Source organism: Esox lucius, chromosome 5 (genome assembly GCF_011004845.1).
Source record: "Esox lucius isolate fEsoLuc1 chromosome 5, fEsoLuc1.pri, whole genome shotgun sequence".
Lineage (NCBI taxonomy): Eukaryota > Metazoa > Chordata > Actinopteri > Esociformes > Esocidae > Esox > Esox lucius.
The window spans coordinates 32,868,979-32,893,930 of NC_047573.1; the positions used below are offsets into that span (position 1 = coordinate 32,868,979).

Genomic DNA, 24,952 nt, shown 5'->3' on the forward strand with positions numbered 1-24,952 from the left:
ACAACCAGGCAAGTAGCCCTGAGCAAGGGCACCTGATCCACTAATTAAGGTCTTGTTGATAAGTTGGATCAGATATGCGAGCTGTGGAATAGAACAAATGCCTTTCAGGAGTAGTCAAAAATCTTCTGTCTTTCATTATTTCCTAATAAAATATGATATAATTCAGATCTACAGACCCCCTGATGAAGACAGTTAACTAGCATTTAAAAATTGTATAGTGTGATATAAATCATTTTCTTAACCAATGCAACAATAGTTGCATTATGTCAAATTGTGCATTGTATTATATGAATATGTCCCTATCTGCAGTAATAACAGCATGATTGTTTTATAATATCTACTAATCAGAAATTAATTTGAGTGCATACTAAAGCACAAAAGTGGCACCTTTCCTTTCTTACATTGGCATCGCAAAGACGTGTGGAAATCTCCTAAAATGAGCAATAGCTGACGTGGGCAATCAAAACCTCTAAAACCTTCTAAAACATTTCAGTCGATTTGTGTTAAAGTGAGAAAACTAGGTTTGAACAGTGTAGCTAATCCAATATGCCATCTATATTACCTTCTTCCCATTTATCGCTTTTCTAAGCTTGCTGACCTAAAGTAAAATTAAAACAAGTGGATGACATTTGGTTAAAATGCCCTGTTGATGTAATTTAGTAAATGTCTATCTAAAGCTAATTAAAGAGTTTCTGCTATGGCTGTTTGCGTCAGGAGCTAGCAGACAGGACTGGTCATGAAAACATTCTGGGGCAAAGCTTATTCAGCAGCTCCCCCACAAGTTCCTCACAAATCTTGTGGCTAAGAGACAGAGTTGGAGCATGCCTTTCCAAACTATAGTAACATTGTGTTCTCTCTCCATTTTTTGTATAGTACATGAAGCGAAACGTTAACATCCTGACACCCTCAGCCCCAACAAACACGCCACCTGTATGTTCACCTGCCTTTGACGTAGACTTTGGGATCTGTCTCACAATTCTGAAGACAAGTGTTTGATTTATTCAGATCATTTTTTATTTTCTGGTATTCTGAAACACAAACATGGAAGATTGTGTATTCTCTCTGGAAATGTAGGAGAGCATAACTGCTGCAGTGTTCAACTGTAGTGCAGAGAGAGAGACAGCAGGGTACAGGAAACATTCAGGCAGAAGGAATTTGGCTGGGATTATTTGTCTTTACCATGCCTGAAAAGTTCCCATGCTAACAACATGTGTCTGTCTGTCTCTGTGTAGGTATGCCTCTCTCCCCCTGTCTCTTGTTGTCTGTCTGCCTGACTATCTCTTCATGTCTCTGTCTTCATGTCTGTGTGTCAGTTTCTGTCTTTCTGGGTCTGTCTTTCTGTGCATGAGGTCTGATTACATGATACTATTTTAATTATTATTCATTTCACAAATATGTCATAAAGAACAGGTGAATTTCTAAATATTCAGACATGCTTTATTTGAAAGGAAAGTGGGTAAAGAATGTAGAGTGTTTTTGCTGAAAGAAAAGTAGGCCAGATTCAAAACCCTGCAGCAGAGGCAGCAGCTTTAATAACTGGACCCCCATTAGCCAACCTGCATCTTCTGCGCTAAACATCCAAAGTTACAAATGATACCTTAAACTGCACATTGGATTACGAAGGACAGGAATTGTACATTAGATGATACAGGATTGAATCCACCAGTGTAAAATAGTCTGAAGACACACAGTACAAAGTTCTAAAGTGTGGGGCAATGAAGCTGTGTAATGTATTATTGTGATAGAGATATAGAGCCAGGAAAATCCTGACAGGCTTCCACAGAACTCTAAAAACAAAAGGACCCTAGCAGCCACCAAGTACAGTGGGGAGAACAAGTATTTGATACACTGCCGATTTTGCAGGTTTTCCTATTTACAAAGCATGTAGAGGTCTGTAATTTTTTATCATAGATACACTTCAACTGTAAGAGACGGAATCTGAAACAAATATCCAGAAAATCACATTGTATGATTTTTTTATAATTAATTTGAATTTTATTGCATGACATAAGTATTTGATCACCTACCAACCAGTAAGAATTCCATCTCTCGCAGACCTGTTAGTTCTTCTTTAAGAAGTCCTCCTGTTCTCCACTCATTACCTGTATGAACTGCACCTGTTTGAACTCGTTGCCTGTATAAAAGTCACCTGTCCACACACTCAATCAAACAGACTCCAACATCTCCACTGTGGCCAAGACCAGAGAGCTGTGTAAGGACATCAGGGATAAAACTGTAGACCTACACAAGCCACAGCCTCAGAAATCGCAGGTTAACAGCAGCTCAGATTAGTGACCAGCTGAATGCCACACAGAGTTCTAGCAGCAGACAAATCTCTAGAACAACTGTTAAGAGGAGACTGCGCAAATCAGGCCTTCATGGTCAAGTAGCTGCTAGGAAACCACTGCTAAGGAGAGGCAACAAGCAGAAGAGATTTGTTTGGGCCAAGAAACGCAAGGAATGGACATTAGACTAGTGGAAATCTGTGCTTTGGTCTGATGAGTCCAAATTTAAAATCTTTGGTTCCAATCGCTGTGTCTTTGTGCGACACAGAAAAGGTGAACAGATGGATTCTACATGCCTGCTTCCAACCATGAAGCATGGAAGAGGAGGTGTGATGGTGTGGGGGTGCTTTGCTGGTGACACTGTTGGAGATTTATTCAAAATTGAAGGTGTACTGAACCAGCATGGCTACCACAGCATCCTGCAGCGACATGCCATCCCCTCAGGTTTGCGTTTAGTTGGACCATCATTTACCAAGTTGCATGGACACAGACCTACTCCATGCAACTTGGTAGGAGTGGCCTACCAGGTAGGATGCAAACCAAAAGTGGGCAGAACCTGAGACCCAGGGTCCAGAAGACAGCTCTCAGTGAGTCAGTCAGCCATGGAGTGGAACGCCAGACTGGTCAAGAGTACAAGGGAATAGAGATAGTTAAAAGAGGTGGAAAGAGAGGAGAGTAGGGTTGAAGAGGCAAACTCAGGAGACAGGAGGGAAAACGAGTTGGTAGAAGAGAGAAATTATAAAATAGAAGAGGAGAGAGTAGAGGGAGAGCGGAAATGAAGATTGTGACAATTCATTACTATCTGGAAAAAAGTTGAGTTAGCAGGGTTAGAGGACAGAGGGAGAGAGAATGAGACAAAGTAATGTTCAGAAACCTGGATTGGAGTTGCAGTAAGATCAGCTGGGTTACAGCATCTCGTGAGAATAAGATCAAGCGCGTTGCCTGCCTTGTGGGTGGGAGGGGATTGGGTGAGGGTGAGGTGAAAGGAGGGAAGGAGCAGAAAAATAGATGTTGACAGAAATTAATCAAAGACAGGTGTGGAAAGGTTAAAGTCATCTATCACTGTGAATGGTGAGCCATCATCTGGAAATAAGCTTAACAAAGTGTCAAGCTCTTTTAGGAACTCTCCTAATGCCCCTGGTGGACAATAGATGACAAGGATGTTAAGCTTCAATTGGTTACTGGTAATGACAGCATGAAATTCAAATGAGGATATGGAAAGGGGGGGTGGAAAGAGAGAGAATCTCTACTTTGGAGAGATGAGAATACCTGTGCCACCGCCCCATCGACCGGATGTTCTTGGGGTTTGAGAGAATGCATAGTTGGATGAAGAAAGGATGGCAGGGGTAGCAGTATTTTCTGGGGTGATCCATGTCTCTGTCAGGGCCAAAAGGTCAAGTGATTGAAGGGCAGCATAGGCTGAGATGAAGTCTGCTTTGTTGACAGCAGATTGGCAATTCCAGAGGCTGCCGGAAACCAGGGATTCCTCATGGGTTGTACATGAAGGATACAGTAGGTTAGAAGGGTTTGCATGACAGTGAGGTGAGCATCTAAGACGCTGACAAGTGGAGGAAAGGACAGGAACAAACACATACTTATCAAAGCAACAGCAAACAAGAAACCAGACAAGCCTAGTTCAACCGGACCCCAATAAAAAGTATTGCCCTCTTGACATTCAAACCCGGGTCGCCCATGTGAAAGGCTGTGTCGCTAACAACTACACCATAGAGCTCTACATCTGATGGATGTCAGTATAGCCTCTTGTGTCTATGAACAAATCCTCTTTTGCCACTGGCCATTTTAACAGCTTATTGGCCATTCGTGAATGATATTGATACAGTTAAACTGACAACGTTTCTTACTCAGTTTACCTGCACCACAAATTGCGTATATGAACTGTTAGCTTTTGCCACTGGCCGTTTGAACAGCTTATTAGCCAGTAATAGGTGTTTACCAGTATCTACTAACTTACTGGAATTGTCATAGGAATTGAGCAATTGCTAGCGAGACTGCCAAAGCTATTTCATTTCATGGCATAAGAATGTATTTTTTTCTTTCATGGCATACCAACATACTTTTTTCTTTCATTCGTGAATGACATTGATACAATAACTATAAAGAAAGGTGACCATAACTAACATTTTCATCAAGTGAAACCACAAGAGCATCGTGGAAATAAAATAAGCAAATGTTGTTGTTCATAATAGATTCGACCTTGAGCCTTCCACGTGAGAGACACTGTCTTTAACCATAACGCCAAGGCATTACGCATTTCACCAGTCGCTAAACACTATTAAGTATTGTGTTAAACTGACTTATGTTTTCTTAATAAGTTTACCTCCACCACAAATAGTGTCTATGAACTGTTTGCTTTTGCCACTGGCCGTTTGAACAGCTTATTAGCCAGTAATAGGCTTACTGGTATCTACTAACTTCTTAGAAAAAATCATAAGAATTGAGCAATTGCTAGCGAGACTGAAGACGAACTTTTCCACACCAGAATCAGTCGCAATTTAACCGTATACAGTTTTAGTTAAGGCTCACTGTAACATAACTACTGTAGCCTATGTTGTAGCCAGCAAATGTGTTTGTCTATCCTGACCCAAAACGCATGCAAGGATGCGTACTTTGAAAATCCACACTATAACTGTAAACTGTTTTATTTCAGGCTTACTATAATGTAGTCGTTGGAGGTTTAAGTCAGCAAAGTTTTCGTCTATATGGAATAATTCATAATGTGTTCTTCGCTTTGCCTGTGAGGAGATACGAACTCGGGACCTATAGTTCTCAGGTCCGCTTCTCTAACCACTATGCTATTTAACAAGGGTGTGTGGGTGGGTGGGTCAGTCGGTCAGGATGGAGGGAAGAATTAACAAATAGAAATTACTGAGAGGTCTTTAAAGAAATCTTCACCCAGAGCACACATGACCTCATACAGCGGCAAAGATTTATATTTCATCACGACAACAACCCAAAGCACACAACTAAGGCACTGCTAGAGTGGTCTTGGGACAATCTTTGAATGTCGTTGAGATGCCCAGCCCAAAACCCTGGACTTGAACCCAATTGCACATCAGTGAGGAAAACGGAAGACTGCACTTCACCGATAATCCCCATCCAAAATCAATGGGAGAAACAGCCCAAAGATTCATTTTGGATGGGGATCTGCAAAGATGGTAGAGATATAGACACAAAACTCAAACTGTTATCTCTGCAAAAGACACTCTGAATGTGACATTTTTCATATTTTATTTTCAATAGGTGTGTTTTCACTTTGTCATTATGGGGTATTGTGTGTAGATGTATGTCCTAAACAATAAATGTAATCAGTTAAAAATTCTGTCAAATAACAAACTGTGGAGAAAGTGGTGGGGTCGAAATACTTTCCGAAGCCACTGTATATGAAATTGTATTGAGCAGTGATGGGTGAGGGGGACATGACTTGGTGGTAAGCCAAATGTGTGAGAGGTCTGGTCAGGGGGTTAAGAAGTCAGACAATAAACTCCTCTTGAACCCACACAAGATGAGTATTTAGGCAAGCAGTGAGGAATGTAAGTTGATGGTGAGATATCATTCTTTTTTCAGACCCTATTCCCCCCAGAGGATACAAAAGACTCAGTCTTCCTTCGTTCGTATTTGGCTGGTTGATGTTTAAACATAAAAAAAGGAAAATAAATAATTTTGAATATCAGATATGAAAAACATATAGCTGTATGCTACTAAGTCAGAATATTAAAAAAAAATATATATATATATGTTCTCGGATTTCATTTCAGATTTTTTTTAATTGTATTATTAGTTTCAAACATTTTAACCTTGAATCCTTCAGTGTGACAATGACAATTATAATGCATGAAATGTTTTAAAGAAATTGTTGATTAGACATTATCTGTCACTCCCTCAAAATAATGTATTATCTTGTGGAAAAAATTGAAAATAAGGCATTTTCTTTGGTAATGGTGTGTAGGAATGTGTACACCCTCTAAATTTAAGTATTACATTAATTTTCACAATTAATTTTTATAAATCCACAAATCTACTTGTGGGTCATCACTTGTTACATGTTTCTTTAGGATTTCACTGTATAGGATTTTTTTTGCTTAACACAAAGCCATTTAACAACATCAGATACTTCAAACAGCACTGGTGAAGATCTTTCTGGTGTTGTTATAATCATTCATGAATAAAGATGAAAAAGGAACAAAAATATACAGCTCAAACAAATATACATATATAAGAGACCACTGCACCTTTTTCTTTCCTTTCCAAAAAAGTTGAAAAGGAAAGTTTTGAGTGAGAAACTGAAACGTTCAATTTGCAGTGCTGTTCCTCACTCAAAACCTTCCTTTGACTTTTTTGGAAAGGAAAGAAAAATTGCAGTGGTCTCTTAATATTTTTCTTAGCTGTAAATCAATCCCATGCTCTGTAGTGCTTGTGCAAAAAATACATCTGAATTATGAATTATCCATTGTAGTGCTTGGTTTGATTGTGGGTGTGTCTATGTGAAGAGGATGTGTGTGGGAGCATAGTTGTGCATGCATAATAAATAAAAATAATCAACATTGAAATCATGCTAATATTAATTAATAATGTCTGCTCAATCACAGCTGATCTCCAGTGGATAATTGTTTTTGAAGTTGGTTACCTACTTCGCTATAACAGCCTCCACTCTTCTGGAAAGACGTTTAACTAGATTTTGGAACACTACTGCTGGGATTTGCTTCCATTCCAAGAACATTAGTGAGGTCAGGCACTGATATTGGGTGATTAAGTCTGACTCTGAATTCGTGTTCCACTTCATCCCAAAACTATTTTGATGGGGATGAAGTCAAGGATCTGTGCACGTCAGTCAGGTTTTTCCACACCAATCTCGACAAACCATTTCTGTATCTTTCAAGACTAAATGTATTTTATGTAATTTACTCTAGTTAAAGTTGTGACTTGTTTTCTGGTGAAAATCTTTTTTCAGTCAATAGAAATATTTGAAGTGTAAGGTGTTTGCAAATGTGTGTGAGTACATGGAAATAAACAGCTTTAACAGATTACTTGAATTAGACTTTAGAGTCCCAAGAATGATCCAGGTTGACATCAAAGAAAATGTCTATAGTCAACCATTTGTATCTTTTTGATAGTGTAGTGTGTAGTTAATTAGGTAGTTCAGGCACAGCAGGTAGACCAGCGGTTATAGCATCTGACCAGTAATACAAATGGTTGCTAAATCTGTGGACACAGATTATCCTAGCCCTGGACTAGAAAAAACAAGCTTTTCAACAGAAATGTCTTGATTTCCTTGAGCTAAATTTTTTTGTCAAGGACTAGGCTTAATATGTGTTTGCAAAACACGTCCCAAAAGTATATGAAAAGAGGAAAAGTCTCACTATTCCTGGCTCTGTATTCCAGCACTTGGGTTTTAAATGACTTCAGTTTATTTTCATCAATATGAAATATGGCTTAATCTATGACTAAGAAACAAAGGGAAAGGTGTTACTTTCCAAATACTCTATAATACAGATACACTTTATATTCCTCATAGTTCTGCTGAAAAAAGGCCTTTCATTAATTTAAGTCAGGAAATAATTTCTAGAAATGTGTAATTTATCATAGTTCTTTTTACCAATAATCTAAACACTCTAAATTGAATTGCCAATACTAACTGCTTGGGTGTAAAGTGTTCTGTGTTGGCATCTTTCCCCCTTGTATGCAAAGTTGGTAACCCACCATGTGAGTTACCAACTGTTGTGTTACCTTGACAAGGGAGGAGTCCAAAAGCCAGAGAGGTGATGAGAGGAGGGGCAACTGAAAAAAAAGATTGTATATGAGGCCCTCACATGCACAGAATGGGGCCAAAATTGAGTCTGCTGCATTCCTTTTACTGATTTATTTTGGCCTTCTTGTTCCGTTGGGTCTCCGCAATGTTGGGTCGTCTCCTTCTATGGACATTTCTGGTCCTCTGGCTGGTGCATAGTGCACACCTGAAGAACAATGGTGAGTGAGACTTTCTGAAAAGAGAGTGTGTTTGTTACATACTTCTTAGAAGTACAAATGATTGTTCCTACTTTACTGGGTTTGACCATATTGCTGGTAAATCAAGGGTTGTGGGATACATTTCTTTTTAGTCCACTTGTGACAATTTGAATGTTTCCAGTTCTGCTACATATTCACATATTCATTGCATGATCCCAACCACCTGACATTCCACGTAGAAGTGAAGTGCTCACAGCTGTCAAAACCTACTGTTGAGTTTAGGTTGCACTGAAACAGTTAACCGGGAATAACTGTCATATAATTCTTCAATCTGCAATCTTTTTGTTTCTTATACATTATTTATAAATTATTTATTATTGATCCTTTCACATGGCTGTTTTTTGTATTGTCTAAAATATAAAAAGGTATTGGGCTTAATATTAATTTATTGCATTGGATTTCAGAATGCAGGCAAACTGTTGTAGCTATAATAGCATTTAATATATACAGCTCCGGAAAAAATGAAGAGACCTCTGCACCTTTTTCTTTCCTTTCCAAAAAAGTTGAAAAGGAAGGTTTTGAGTGAGGAACAGAAGGGTTAAAATTAAGAGACCACTGCAAATTGAACACTTCTATTCCTCACTCAAAACCTTCCTTTGCGACTTTTTTGTAAAGAAAAGAAAAAGTTGCAGTGGTCTCTTAATTATTTCCAGAGCTGTATGTCTTGTAAATGTATTTTGTTACACTGTGAAATTATTAAAAGTGATCCTATACCTAGTGTTATATGGTATAGTTACAGTGTACTTTGCAATCATCTGTTTTTATTTATTTAAGATGAAATTGTTTTGAAATATAATTCTTTGGATACTTGTGACACATCTCATTATGCATCATGTCCATATATTATGATCATTATATAATAGATTAGACCTTTTACAAAAGTATATTGAATGTTTTGAACAAAAACACATCAGGTTTTACTGGAAGCAGTGAATTAACATTTTAGACATTATAAACTTAGATAGCTTTTTTACTTGATGATGGGTTTTATGTTTTAAATATAGTCCAAATATAATCCAAAAACTTAAACTGTGTAGCATCAACACATGGTTAAAGCCCTAATGCATCTTTCATATTTTATTTTTAGATAATTGCTTTATGTCTAACACATTACTGTGTTTATTTATATATTTTTTATCTCCCCTATGGGATCAAATGCTCAGTCAGATCACGTGGGCGTTGGGAAACAAGTTGAAATATTTTTGAAATATTAAGTACATCTACATTATATGCTTATTGGACACTCTTGAGCTCAACCTTATACTCATATGAATAGTCATTGGCAGTATGGGTGTTTTGTGAAAACACATTTGCGACAACTGCTGATGAAAAAATGGCTTTATAAATACATTTGATTGATTGGTCAGTTACATCAAATCAGCTTCATGACATTATATAGTTGGACAAAAGTTTAATCACTAACAGGCAGACAAATCTGTTACTACAGTCACCCAGAGTGTTTTTCTGCACCCACTGAGAATTTCTGAATAGTCACCCTAGGACCAGGGTTCTTAAACTTTTGAATTCTGGTATCCAAATGAGAAATTCTATGCTTTCCTGGGACCCAAGCTAAAAAATTCAGTTTTTAGGGGCCCAAAGACATATTGATTTCAGTGGTCCCCCGCTTGACGTCTGAGAGTTTTAAAGCTAATTTCCTGCAATTCTTGTTATTTTACAATAGGCATAAAGAAAACTTTGCACTTACATCTACACATTTTGTAACAGTGCAGGGAGAAAACTTTGCAGTTTGACAGGTTATTTTTTATGTTGTCTTTGTACTATTTTAATTAAATATATGGATAAATGGATAAATAAATGATTAGCACATCATTGCATTCTGTTTTTATTTACATTTTACACAGCGTCCCAACTTTTATGGAAAAGAGGTTGTAATTAAAAATCATGCTGGCATATCAGCTGGCAAACATAATTTGGTAAAGGTAGCTAGTTAAAGTTACCTAATGTTAGAACATTAGTAGCAATGTTGCTTTAGCTTATATTACCTGTTAGCGAGCTGTGTACAGGAAAAAGGGAATTCACATCTAATATTACTATTTTCATAGATGGTAATGTTTACTTTCACTGTCAAAACATTGTTTCCTGAATGCATCTGTCCAAGGTTTGCCCTCAACTTGTGGATGTTTGGTCTGGAGACGTTGTTGTAATTAATTACTGCTACAACCCCACAGAGAACACATTGGGGGTGCTCCTCGTTATTTCTTAAAGCTTTTATGAATCAGAGCGAGAGGAACTCCTCATTGTGTTTGCGTTTCTTAAACTTGTGATGCTAGCAGTGAGAGATGGCAAGTAGGAAGGCATAACTGACAGCGCATCATTTGGTGCAGCGTCTTCCTCTCCCTCGCATAGCTGAGCTGAGCAGTGTTGAGCACAGAGCACACTAAACAGACATTGCGGTTTTCAACATCATCGTCCATGACTCACTTTGGTTCAGGATCCATAGTTTTAGAAACCCTACCCTAGGTTACAAAAACACTTATTTACCTCTCTGCAGTTAAGTATTATCTTGATAAAATGGATGGTCAGTCAGTCCTTGTATCCACAGCTTTGTCCTCATGTTAGAGGGATTACATTTCTCCACCCTCATCCCTCAGCAGTTTACCAAACCAGTTGCAGGGTAATACTTTATTGCTCAAACAAGCATCTTAACTGTTTATTTTATAACCAAAATGTATACTATTGCCTGTGTTTTTGTGAGCAAAAAGCTCAAAAAGCTTTGTACAGCAGCATAAAACGTCTTGTAGAAATAGTTTAAACAATTTCAAGGAAAAGTAGAACATTTTAGACAATTACATTTCAGTTTGTTGAAAAATACACCTACACTGAACAAAATTATAAATGCAACACTTTTGTTTTTGCCCCCATTTATCATGAGCTGAACTCTAAGATCTAAGACTTTCTCAATGTACACTATTTCTCTCAAATATTGTTAGCAAATCTATCTAAATCTGTCTCGGCAAAGCCCTTCTCCTTTGCCGAGCAAATCCATCCACCTCACAGGTGTGGCATATCAAGATGCTGATTAGACAGCATGATTATTGCACAGGTGTGCCTTAGGCTGGCCACAATAAAAGGCCACTCTAAAATGTGCAGTTTCACTGTATTGGGGGGGTTCCAAAAACCAGTCAGTATCTGGTGTGACCACCATTTGCCTCACGCAGTGCAACACATCTCCTTCACATAGAGTTGATCAGGTTGTTGATTGTGGCCTGTGTAATGTTAGTCCACTCCTCTTCAATGGCTGTGTGAAGTTGCTGGATATTGGCAGGACCTGGAACATGCTGTCGTATACGCCGATCCAGAGCATCCCAAACATGCTCAATGGGTGACAAGTCTTGTGAGTATGCTGGCCATGCAAGAACTGGGATGTTTTCGGCTTCCAGGAATTGTGTACAGATCATGTGCCAGACCATGGGCCATGGGCCACTCGATCCACAACGTTGACATCAGCAAACCGCTCACCCACACAATGCCATACCCCCGACACTGTCTGCCATCTGCCCTGTACAGTGAAAACCGGGAAGAGAGCACGTCTCCAAAGTGCCAGACGCCATCGAATGTGAGCATTTGCCCACTCAAGTCAGTTACGACGACGAACTGCAGTCATGTCGAGACCCCGATGAGGACGACGAGCATGCAGATGAGCTTCCTTGAGACGGTTTCTGACAGTTTGTGTAGAAATTCTTTGCTTATGCAAACCGATTGAAGATGCTGGATGTGGAGGTCCTGGGCTGGTGTGGTTACACGTGGTCTGCGGTTGTGAGGCCGGTTGGATGTACTGCCAAATTCTCTGAAACACCTTTGGAGACGGCTTATGGTAGAGAAATGAACATTAAATTCACGGGCAACAGCTCTGGTGGACGTTCCTGCAGTCAGCATGCCAACTGCACGCTCCCTCAAAACCTTCGACATCTGTGGCATTGTGCTGTGTGATGGAACTTCAAATTTTATAGTGGCCTTTTATTGTGGCCAGCCTAAGGCACACCTGTGCAATAATCATGCTGTCTAATCAGCGTCTTGATATGCCACACCTGTTAGGTGGATGGATTATCTCGGCAAAGGAGAAGTGCTCAGTAACACAGATTTAGACAGATTTGTGAACAATATTTGAGAGAAATAGGCCTTTTGTGTACATAGAGAAAGTCTTAGATCTTTGAGTTCAGCTCATGATAAATGGGGGCAAAGACAAAAGTGTTGCATTTATAATTTTGTTCAGTGTAGTATTATTCTGTTTCATGAAAAGGTTCAGTCCACATGCCTGAACGCACAAAACAGAGAAGGCAAAGATGAAAGAGAGATCTGTAACTGACGCTGGTGTTAACCTGTCACATTTCAAACCATCATGCCAAATTGAGGAAACATAAAAATCTTGACAACTTTTGCAATGAAACTTAAGTACATAGCTTTGGACGTGTTCCCAGTTTCCTTGGGATTGTGTGAAATAAACATATATAACATTTTCTCAATGTTCTCTTTCTTGGAATTAAAGGCAACTAGGCTTTGGTAGCAGTTGCAGTCTGAATTTGACATCTTACTGTGAGAAAATAGATGTTCTTACTTGTACATAATCTTTCTATTAAGGCATTTTATCTTAGTGTCCCATAGATCCCATATTGTTTAAATGAGCCACAAAATGTGGACTCATACTCACCTGTAATTGTTTAATAAAAAATCTAGTATATATTCTGATCATTAAAAACAATCCAGTTTAATTGAATGCCATTTGAAAGTATGGTTATCAGTTCATGTGAAAAACTAAGACACAATTGACATTTTATCTTTTCATTTGTGTTTTCCAATTCTAGGATACAGACCAGCACCGGCTTCTGGTGAACCAAATGGACCTGGCCCTCAACCCAATGGTAAACTGTCTTTGTTTTTGTCCAGCTAATATTACAATCAATATCGATTTAATTTACTTCCTTGGATATGTGTATGTTCATTTGATAACCTTTTTTTCAGGAAATGGTGGGGGTGTTGGAAGGATTTTGACGCCATTTGGTGGATATAGAAACAAGGGTGCCACCAAGGGAAATAGTAAGTTGCCTGAACAGGTTGCTGTACTCTGCTTTAAGGCTTGTACATACTTTTGTCATATGGCATAATTGACCATTTCTCATGCGCATGCAAATGTTTTGAGCGGATATACTCCTAATTTCTTGTGTTGAAAAAAGAGAGGGCTAGACGAGGAAAGAGTAGTAATACTATTTGGGATATTAGAGGGGGTGACTATCTGTAATTAATTCCACAGTCGCCAGTGGAGCAGGCATACAATTGCTGGGACAGCCTTGCCACCAGAATCTACACTACTTCCCTTAGTTTCCTGCAATGTGTTGGGTTGGCTTTATAAAGACAACTACCAGCATCGTAAAGATGCCAGTAGCACTGGACTTGTTCAGCGACCTGGAGATCCAATACGCTTTTAAAAGTTAATATTTTGGGAACCTACACTCAAATAATGTTGTCAGATGTGTCAAGTAAAAATTTGAAGACAAAAACACTTTCACACAACTATAGTTTTTAGGCATTTGAACCAGCCAATCAGTAGCCTACTCTCATCAACATTTTGTATATCTGGTAAACACAAATTTAAACAGAAAAGCTGCTTTTTAACATACTTAATACAAATAAATAGGAAGGGAATAAATTGTAGGTAATTATATGTCATATTTCACAAATATCTAGTAATTTGGGAACAATGGGCAGTTACTGAAATATTTGGTTTTGAGATTCAGTGTGTCAAAACCTTGCTTTTGAAGTTCTGACTGTTTGCTTTCTAGGTTATGGTGCTGCTGCGGCTGTACCCAGTGGGTATGGTGCTAAAACCAATGGTAAAGGATCTTCTGATCTGACTAATATAACGTTTTGTTTAGATCCAGTTCAACCATGTATGTTCAGTAACTGCCACATCTCTGTTGCAGGCTATGGTGCTGTTGCAGGTCTACCCAATGGAAATGGCCAAAAGTCAAATGGTTAATCTATTTAAACTCTTTTCATTTGTTTTCATCAATTCAGCGTTTCAGTAGTTTGCATACGGTTTTCAAGTTCTCAATAGTGACTACCATATTTGTTCTTAAACATCGGCCTAGTTATAAACCTCCATGACCTGATTCCTACATCATTGATGTTGAATTTGTTTGTATATATGAATGTTTTGTTGTGACATCTGTGTATTTTTCAGGTTATGGTGCTGGTGTGCCCAATGGCAAAGGACAAGGAGCTAAACCCTATGGTATATTAAACCCCTACATTTGTACAACATTCACAACTCAAACTAAAGCCTTTTTCATACAAAGCATGATTTCTTGAAAGTTGTGGAAATCCATATTTTTAACATGGAAAATAATAACAAGTTGTTGCATTAATTTACCGAAACAATAAAGTTTGTTGATTTTATCCAATATTATGAATTTCTTTGTTACCTCTATCCCTGAAAATGCCTTTATCTTCCTGAGATAAACTCTTTCCCAAAAACTAAATATAAACATGTAATGATATATTTGCAACATTTAACTTTTGGGTTTTTAATGCTCTATTTTACTGAACAGCAGGGTAGACAGGTTTTTGCACTACTCCCTTGCACTACTTGCCTACCTCGGAACCTCATTGTTGCTATCCCCGCATTTATGTTGCACAGACAACCTTACACCTCCAACTTGCTCGATTGCACTGCCAGAATTGCCATTTGTACTTGTATTTGCCTCATCGCACAACTATTCATTCCCACTTGCACCTACATATACTGAATACAAAATGTGTACATTTTCAACTCTCACCTATTTGCCTTCATTGCTCATTTAGAACTGCCTTTTTGCACTGTATTTGCCTTCATTGCACATCTACACATTCCACTTGTAACATACACTTTACTTAATACTTGTACATTTCCTGCCCTCTTCTATTTCCACTTCTGGATAGATGCTAGCTGCATTTCGTTGTACTGTACTCGTACTGTTCAATTACAATAAAGTTGAATCAAATCAAATTTTGTTGAAATAGCAGTGGGTCAGATTCAAACCATGCTACATCAGAATACTGTATGTCCTCTGGAGGCCGCAGTCTTGACATCCAGACCAACCTAAGCTAATATTGTCTTAAATGTGTTTTTTTGTAGCCAAATAAACAACTACAGTAGATGTAATGAAATAAGCACTTTTTGTAAACAGTTTTTATATCTGTCTTTTTTGAAAACACTAAGATAAATATGTTTGCCAAAATGTATCAAAAGCAGAGTTAAATGAATTTTACTGTCCCACAGACAAGTAACTAAACCCAGTGATAAGACTTAAATATGTTTAAATATCAATATATAACTTTTCCTGTCTTTGTTGTTGCTCACCTGAAACCTTTAGGCGCTTCAGCTACTGCATCCAATGGTCATGTTTCACCAAATCCAAATGGTATGTGTTTGTGTGTTCTGCTTATGAGACTAAAGGCTGAACAACTACGAGACTAAATTAATATGTATACACTAACACTGGATGCTTTTCTTTTTTTTATTATTGATTTGCTTCCCTCATCTTTTACTATGTTACTTCTGTATTTGTACATATGTGTGTTAATTAGTGAAGAAGTCTGAGTTGTTTCCCGTCATGTGATTTGTGTGTTCATGTGTTTTACAGCTGGCATGAAAGGACCTATTAAAGGATATAGTCATCCACCATTTGGTGCAGGTAATGTACTGTTTCCTCCAATCAGCCACCATTTTATTGTATCATAATATTATGTAATTTATCATATTGTTATTATTATTGTGCAATCCAGGTGCTGCTCTTGGAATGGGGACACAAAGACGTATTGGGGTACCTCAACTATCTGCAAACAGGAGGGGGGGTAAGGGAGTGGCAAACAACTGTATGGGTGTATGAATTCATCTTTTTATATTGGATTGTTTTAATGAACTAATATTGGTGTCATTTTGTCTACAGTGTATGGCGTAAATGGTTATGGAGCACAGCCAAGGAATGGTGAGACCAAACAAAACTATTTGTATTAAAGCATTTCTTGCATTCATTGTAAACTTTTGGATTTTGCACCATTTGGAAGAGAATACCAGAGAATTTCTAAACTGTAACGCTGCAATAAAAAAAAAAAGCTAAACCTAGTATTGAGACTGCTCTGCACATTGCAAATGTTAAACCCGATAATGTTGTGCTAACAAACATCTGCAGGACAATACCAGAAGTGTCATAACGGTCTTCTTTTCAGTCAATCTTCATACTAAACTATCTTTGGTAATATTATAAATATAATTGTACATTTTTACCTTTGTCTAATCAGGCTACAGGCCAAATGGTGCTTATGCCAGGGGTGGTCTTGGACAGGGCTTCTCTACTGGATACTCTAATGGAGCTGGCCAAAAAGGGCCCAAGCCAGGTAAGCTTAGCATTGCGTTCAATTTTCCCTCAGAAACATTTTGGCAATAAATATATATCAGGTCTGCATGTGGCAAACTTCCATGTTGTACAAAATGGCCAGGTTGGCTACTGGGGATATTTAATTTGCCTCCAGTAGGCATATCACAGTTGCAAACTACAAAAAATTATAGAGAACATACATCCTCAAATATGTTTGCCAAATATTGCTGACATATTTGTTTGCAAAATATTTCAGAAAACTATAATACTAATTACAACGTTGACCTTTTCATCACACCATGGCTAACTTTAGCTACAATATCTGCTACCTGGTACTAAGTTAGCTAGTTAGTTTTTTTCAAGCAAGTGTTAGCAAACCTTAACCAGCTAGCATTAAATTGCTGACTGTTTTCATATAAGATTATGGTGTTGTGCAGCTATGTTGGTAATTTCTTGCATCAGTCTAACTACTGCTGGAATGTGTGCTAGCAAATTGCACAAACAGACTAGCTAAATGTGTCAGTATTGAGCAATAATTAACAATTACAAAGTAACTTTACCAGCCTGTATTTTAAATATGATTTGCACTTCTTGCGAAAGTGGGCTGCATTTCTCTCATCCCAGCTCAACATTTAAGGATTTTAGGCAACGATAGCCTTAACTTATGAAACAAAATGTATTCGCACTTTCTAGATTCAATGATTCTGGGGACAGGGTGTCAGTCAATGCTACTTATGCTAATTACAAAAATGTATATAGTCATAGACAATACAGGTGTAACAGTTTTAAGTTTGGTGTCTCTAGCTAAATAAACAATTCAAGAAATGCAGTTTTAGGGTTAATTAACTCTATGTAAATCACACTAATTAAAGTAATCTATTACTTATAAAAATGTAATATAATTGTATGTTAGTAAAGCCTTAAAGCTTTAAATGTGGCATTATTACTGGTTTGGCCAAGCCTTTTTGAATTAAAGCCTTTGTAATCTATTGTGGAACTTAATCTATTGCAGATTTTAAAGTTATAATTATATTGAGAATGCCAAGGGTGTGCAAAGGAAAATGTGTTATGGTCTGATGAAACCAAGGTTGAAAATTTTGGCCATAATTCCAAAAGGTATGTTTGGCACAATTACAACACTGCACATCACATAAAGAACACCATACCCACAGTGAAGCATGGTGATGGCAGCATCATGCTTTGCGGCTGTTTTTCTTCAGCTGGAACTGGGGCCTTAGTCAGGGTGGAGGGAATTATGAACAGTTCCAAACTGCAGGCAATATTAGCACAAAACCTTCAGGGGTCCGTTAGACAGCTGAAGATGAAGAGGAAGTTCACCTTTCAGCACAAATCCAAATCCACAAAAGCATGGCTTCACCAGAAGATGAACGTTTTGGAATGGCCCAGCCAGAGAACAGTGTGCAAATATTGCCACGTCAAGATGTGCCATGCTAATAGACTCCTACCCAGACTGAGTGCTGTAATAAAATCAAAAGGTGTTTGATTCAACCAGGTTATTGTGAGTTTTTTATTTTTAATTTTACCCCCTCAAAGATTTCAGTTTGTTTTTCAATTGAATTCTTCACGTTATAGGTCACATTAAAGGTGGAAAAAGTTCTGACATGATATATCTTTTAACAGGGGTGTGTAGACCTTTTATATCCACTGTAGTATTTCACTATGTGAAGTGTCATTCATGGGAAAATTTGATTAGGGGGATTTTAACTGTCACTACAAAATAATCAAAGAAGACTTTCAATGTTTTATTTGTTAATGTCTCACATTATTCAAAGACGTTATGAGTAGGGGACATGGCAAAATCACTTTCAGTGGAGAAAAGTTTTCAAAATGCATATAATACCTTGTCTACATCAATATGTTTGTATTATAATGTTAAAAACTTCCCTTCTAATTAAAAACATTTGGAATTTACATTTTCATAATTTTACATTAGATAAGAATGGAGACCAAAATGGCAATGTATACTAGGAATGACCCATATACTGTTTTAGGGTTAATTTACAATAGTTATACCTTAGTATTGTTGACTACTTGTTGCTGACTGGCTAGAATTTGTTCTCGAATGCACAGATAGATGTCTTCAGCACAGATATAGAAAGTGATAGACAGCAACATTTACGGGACAAACAAATTAATATAATAATAGTCCATGCAAGTGTTTTAAGTTGGGATAACATAGGAAATGATATGATTAAAAAAACATCTTGTCTAGCAACCTGGGTCTGGAAAGTCTGGACCTTTGGAAGCTGGATTCATGTATCTAACCTTTCTTATTTTAAAACAGCCTAAAAAAATCATATAATAATAAGTACATCAAAACTAAGCGAGAAATCAAAAGTCTTGCTTTCTTTTGGTAAGCACACCTAATTACAGTTCCAAAATTGATTGAAGTTTGGTCTTTACTCTCTGTCTTTGCATAAAAACACAAATTATACATATATATAAACCAAAAAGAGAGAGTGCCAAAAAGCTGAGTACAAATGGATCGGACAAAGGTTGACTATAACATGCAATTGATGATAAAACACTTATGAAAACTGTACAACATCTTAAGCTGTCCAGCTGCTGCTTTGATGCTCAGCCTACAAACTTTTTTGAAGTTTCTTTCTGCTGCTTGGCGATAGATCTAATGCTTATATTTAACAGCTCTCTCTTATCAGGCAATTTTCCAAAGGCCCTTGTGTAATCAGCAACTACAGACCTATACTGTATCAACTTTAGGCTTCATAGGTAAAATCATGGGAAAATATGTTTTCAAACAAATAAGCAATGATTACTGTGACCTTTTCCAATTGGGATTTTGGTCCCATCACAGCAGTGACGCTGCCCTTACTAAAGTTTTAAACGACATTTGTCTAAACACTGATTCTGGTAAAATGTCAATCTTAATATTATTGGACCGGCATTTAACACAATTGGGCATACAATACAGACAGGCAGGAAAACTGGATTGGTCTTAGTAACACGGTCCTAAATTGGTTCAGGTAGGTAACTTTCTCGGAGAGAACTCACATGACATGCAGAGTTCTGCAAGGCTCTAGCTTGGGGCCTCTTTTATTCAGCATTTAATGCTATCATTAGCCCAAATCATGCAAAGCCAGAAAATCTCTTATCCTTTAGGTTATAACTTTTAAATGTGCTGGAGTAGCAATTGTATATGATATTGCTTGTTTTTGTTATAGGTTAAGGAATTGGGGCAACCCACCTTCAGAATAATCACTTAATTATGCTGATGACACCCAAATGAATATAGCTTTCTTATCTACTGACTATAGTCCTATTTCATCAGTGCCTTGAACCAATAAATGATTGGATGTGCCAGAACTTTCTTCAACTAAATAAATAAACCTGAAGTAATTGTCTTTGGTGCCAAAAACAGTAAGTGATTACCTTGGCACACCATCGCTTAAGACTAAAAGCCAAGTTAAAAATCTAATTACGGACTCAGATCTGAATTTCAAAAGCTGCATGAAATTAATAACAAAATCAGCCTATTATCACCTTATAAACATAGTTAGAATTTGAGGATTCATATCCAGACAAGATCTTGTAAAACATATCCATGCTTTTATGTCTAGTAAGTTGGACTACTGTAGTGGTCTATTTTCAGGTCTCTCTATAAATGCCTTCAGTAAATTGCAGCTCATTCATAATTCTGCTCCTCGAGTTCTAACAAAAACTAAGGAAGCTAAACACATTACACCAATTCTTAGATCTCTGCTCTGGCTTTCTGTATCTCATAGAATAGATTTTAAGATATTGCTACTATTCTATAAATCACTGAATTGTTCAGGGCCAAGTTACATCTCTGACTTACTCTCTCAGTATGAACCCTCTAGACCCCTCAGGTCATCAGGGTCTGGTCTTCGTTAGGCAGCATTTAGTCATTATGCTGCGTAGAGTTGGAACAAACTGACAGAAAATCTTAGACTTGTTCCAACACTTTTAAATCTAGCCTAAACACCTTTATTTTCTTCTGCCTTTATTAGTCTTTTAATTTTCTTTTGGCCCTCAACAATAAGATTTTTATTTTTATGCTTTGTCTTTTATGCTAAATTTATTTCTAGTATGCCTGATATTTATGTTTTCTAATGTAGAGCACTTAGAATTGCCCCTGTGAATGAAATATGCTATTCAAATAAACTTGCCTTGCCTTCCCTTACGTGCACAACTGGGAAGGATCAATAATTACAATATAAGAATATGTCTTCTTTCTGCTTTTAAAATAAACACTGTTTTTGTTTACAAAACTTTCAATTTGGGATTTTGTCAGCAGGTTAAGGTGCTAAACCCATTGGTAAATGTTATTTTGTCTTTATATTCTATGCAAATTTAGTTTATACTATCTTAGTAACTCAATAGATTGTCAGCCTGCAAAGTTAAAACTTCTATGGGAAGATACATTTTTCTGAAGTACACATTTCCTGAAAACCAACAATGGCTCTGTTTATTCTAAATCAGTAAAGGGCAAATTAACACAAACATTGAAAACTACCCATTTTCATCATTATTATTCCTAGTATACATTGCCATAAATTGTATTTTTCTACTGACAGATGAATGAGATAGTCATGATGTAGTTCGTCTTCACGGCAAAGCTGAATTTCCCCTGTGGCCAACCAGCATAGAGTTGTCACAACCTTGTGTTATTGGGTTGTTCTTGTTTGTTGGTGAAATGACTGCATCACTGACTATCTCTGTTATGATCATAATACCTTTGCGTTTAAGGTAATACTTTTTTTAAAACTCAGTGTCATTCAGTCTTTCTTAAACGTTGTCCTGATTACAAGGTGGATTGCTGGCAGCAGCCTTTGTAGGATTGTTTGTGGTTTGGTCTTAGTGACTTTGGAGTCCTCTTGACTACCCCTACATTTGCACAGATTTAGGAGCTGTTTGCAGGGCTAAAATGCTTTGTGAAATACTGTTAGACCCAAAATGTAGGAGCCCTAAAATTAGGACTGACACGCCAATTGTAATTAAAAAAATTCTCCTAAATCAGCAAGTTAACTTTTAGTCTTAAGATGTTTTGTGACTGCATCCCCTAATTTCTAGTTAAAATGTACTCTTTATATAGGATCAATTTGAGATTTGTATACGAAGTACATGGTGGTGTTGGATACATTTTCCTGGCATGGTTCAAATTTGGTGTAAGCAACACGATTCTGCCCTGAGCTTAAATTTGTTGTTGAGAATGCTGGCGGAACAGGAACGTAATCATAATAATTAGGAAAATAACTGCAAATTTATGCTGCAAATTGACCAGAAATCAAATGCATTTTTTGCTGGATTTCTGGAAATTTTAGTAAAATGTCTTACCCAAATAATAATAATAATAATCATCATACACTCAGTACCATTGAAAACATTTCCGTCTTATTTTTAGGTTACACTTCTCCAGCTGCTGTGCCCAATGGACAAGGTGCTAGGCCCAATGGTAAAACTTCATGGTTTATGTTTATTCTAGATGATTAATGGCAAATCTGCAATTTTCTGTTGTAACTAATATGTAATTTATAGACTATGGTGCAAGAGCAGATGTGCCCAATGGACGAGTAGCTAAGCCCAGTGGTAAGTCCTCTGAAAAATTTTGATTGTTGATTTTCATATATATGCTCTTGGTTGTTAAATCTTGTTGTTCAAGGACTTACACTAACACAACTGTCTTTAAGTGAAATGTTTTGAGGTTATTCTTCCTGTGGGGTACATTTCAGATCATGGTGGTTTACCCAATGGATATCGTCCCAGACACAATGGTAAGATTGCAAGGTTACATAGTTAGTTGAACACATTTATTTTAGTAGTTATATCCAAGGACAACCTATACCACTGTGCATCTCAAGGCTGGTTTGCTTCTAAAGCTAAGGAGGGTTGGTCTTGGTCAGTCCCTGGATGGGAAACCATATGCTGCTAAAAGTGATGTTAAATGGCTAATAAGGGAATGGCTAATAAGGGAATGGCTAATAAGGAAATCCCAATGGCCCAACGAAGTGACCAAATGTATTGTTCCAAATCTTGACTGAATAGGTAATGCATTTGTCTGTTTCCTAGGTTATGGATATCCCAGTGGGGGAGCAAAGGCACCCAAACTAGGTAAAATTCAACATCACATCTCATGCAGATTTTTTAAATTATATATTATTACTAGGATTCTGAAGTTACAAAAGCAGGTGAAAATTAAAATGTTATGAATTGGCAGAACTATATTTTACATATTGTACTGTCACGGAGCACAGCTAAGGGTAGTTGGACGACACAGGATACACATTAGCTGAGGACGTATTACTTACAAACGTAAACATATTGGATAACCAAAAGAAGACTTAACAGAAATGGTAAATCAACTCAAGGATTAGCTGTTTGCATGGGCAGGCTAGATGGACTTTGCAGCTCCTGTGTTGATCCCTTGTCTCCTTTCTGTCGGGGCGGCTACCCTTTCATCACGAGATGTGAGCCAGATCTGTGAAATGTGAGTCAGCCTCCTCAGAAAGTACAGGCGCTGCTGCACCTTTTTGACCAGAGCGGAGGTGTTAGGGGACCCGGACAGGTCCTCAGAGATGTTGACACCCAGGAATTTGAAGCTGGACACACGCTCCACCTCAGTACCATGATGACTGGGGGCGTGACTGCAGCATTTAGACTTTCTGTAATCCACAATGAGCTACTTGGTTTTCTTTGCATTGTGGGCCAGGTTGTTGTCAGCGCACCATGCCACCAGACGCTTGACCTCCTCCCTGTAGGCTGACTCATCATTATCACTGATCAGGCCTACCATCGTGGTGTAGTGTGTGTGCGAACTTGATGATTGTGTTGGAACTCTGTCATGGGTGAAGAGGGAGTGCAGGAGGGGGCTCAGCATGCAGCCTTGTAGAACACCAGTGTTCAGGATCAGAGAGAAGATGATGAATTTGTGTAACCTGACAGACTGGGGTCTGTTGGTACAGAAGTCCAAAGTCCAGTTGCAGAGAGAGGGACTGATTCCCTGGTCATGAATTTGTTGAACAGCCTAGAGGGGGTGACCGTATAGAATGCTGAGCTAAAGTCTATGAATAGCATTCTCACATACAGTGGATATAAAAAGTCTACACATCCCTGTTAAAATGCCAGGTTCTTGTGATGAAAAAGATAAATCATGTCAGAACTTTTTCCACCTATAATGTGACCTATAACGTGAACAATTCAATTGAAAAACAAACTGATATCTTCAAGGGTGAAAACATTTAAAATAAAAATCTTACAATAACCTGAAAGTCAGAACAACCCCACTAGCCCCGAGTTCGTAATCCAAGCAGCACCTTGTCTCAACAGTAAAACTGACATAAAACGTATGCCATTTAGCAGACTGTTTTATAATATAGGGAAATAACGTTTATAGGTAACGTTACAATATTCTGAAGAGCACTCGCCTGTCCAGGTAACAGTTTAGAAATACAATGAAAAACATTGTATATATTCTGAAAGGGCGAGCACAATAAAGACTTAAATGAGGGCATCCATCTTGTTTTCCGACTTTGGACACTGGAACGTGATCAAGTTGGGTTAACGCTGGTGTTATGTCATTTCCAGTTCCGAGTTCTAACTTCCGAGGTAAATGGAACGCACCATTACCCCTCTGGCAACACTTCGATTGTCCTCACTGATGGTTTCACATGTTTAATGAGGGGTAAATACTTGGCGAGTAGGAATAGTGGAAGGTGATCAGACCGTCCCAGTTGGGGGCCAGGAATGGCTTTGTAAGCCGCTGGAATATTTGTATACACATGGTTTAGTGTGTTAACTCCTGTGGTAGGGCAGGAGACATTTTGGTGGAATTTGGGAACAGTCTTCAGATTCGATTGGTTGAAATCCCCTGCAATCACACAAACACAATGTCCAGGAGTTCTAGTTGGCTGTGTAGAGTGTGTTAGGCTGTACTGAGTCAGTAAGCTGAGAACTATTTAGTAAATTACTGCTAATTTGCAAAAACTGGGTAGATGCTGAGTCTCACAATGTACATGCTCCATCTTCTTGGTTGGGGATTCTGTAGGACCATGAGCCATAAGGCATATTTATTTATATGGATATCTAAACACAAATAGTGGGGCTGTCTCTTGGAGCTGCCTCTAGAAGTGTCCAGGTACACGTTCTCTGAAGTTCTGAACATCTGAGACTGATTCGCTCAGCAGGAGCGAGTTGCAAAATAGGGACCTTTATTGGATCCCTTCATTTACATAGACACTATAAGGACTTTTAGTGCAAGAGCTTATGTAA

At 37.9% G+C, this 24,952-nt stretch overlaps 1 protein-coding gene across 11 annotated transcripts in view; it reads left to right on the top strand.

Moving 5' to 3' along the window:
* The first annotated feature begins 8,146 nt into the window (after positions 1 to 8,146).
* cmn (calymmin) overlaps positions 8,147 to 24,952 on the top strand; it is a 41,975-nt gene continuing 25,169 nt past the window's right edge. For all 11 annotated transcript variants that reach the window (XM_029119686.2, XM_029119687.2, XM_029119693.2 and 8 more), the window contains exons 1-15: positions 8,147 to 8,270; positions 13,133 to 13,189; positions 13,290 to 13,364; positions 14,108 to 14,158; positions 14,249 to 14,299; positions 14,509 to 14,559; positions 15,680 to 15,727; positions 15,950 to 16,000; positions 16,092 to 16,160; positions 16,256 to 16,294; positions 16,608 to 16,703; positions 22,089 to 22,139; positions 22,223 to 22,273; positions 22,417 to 22,458; positions 22,754 to 22,795. In XM_029119686.2, coding sequence (XP_028975519.2) covers positions 8,198 to 8,270; positions 13,133 to 13,189; positions 13,290 to 13,364; positions 14,108 to 14,158; positions 14,249 to 14,299; positions 14,509 to 14,559; positions 15,680 to 15,727; positions 15,950 to 16,000; positions 16,092 to 16,160; positions 16,256 to 16,294; positions 16,608 to 16,703; positions 22,089 to 22,139; positions 22,223 to 22,273; positions 22,417 to 22,458; positions 22,754 to 22,795 — 847 coding nt within the window. In that variant the 5' untranslated portion in view covers positions 8,147 to 8,197. The remainder of the gene's footprint in view (positions 8,271 to 13,132; positions 13,190 to 13,289; positions 13,365 to 14,107; positions 14,159 to 14,248; positions 14,300 to 14,508; positions 14,560 to 15,679; positions 15,728 to 15,949; positions 16,001 to 16,091; positions 16,161 to 16,255; positions 16,295 to 16,607; positions 16,704 to 22,088; positions 22,140 to 22,222; positions 22,274 to 22,416; positions 22,459 to 22,753; positions 22,796 to 24,952) is intronic.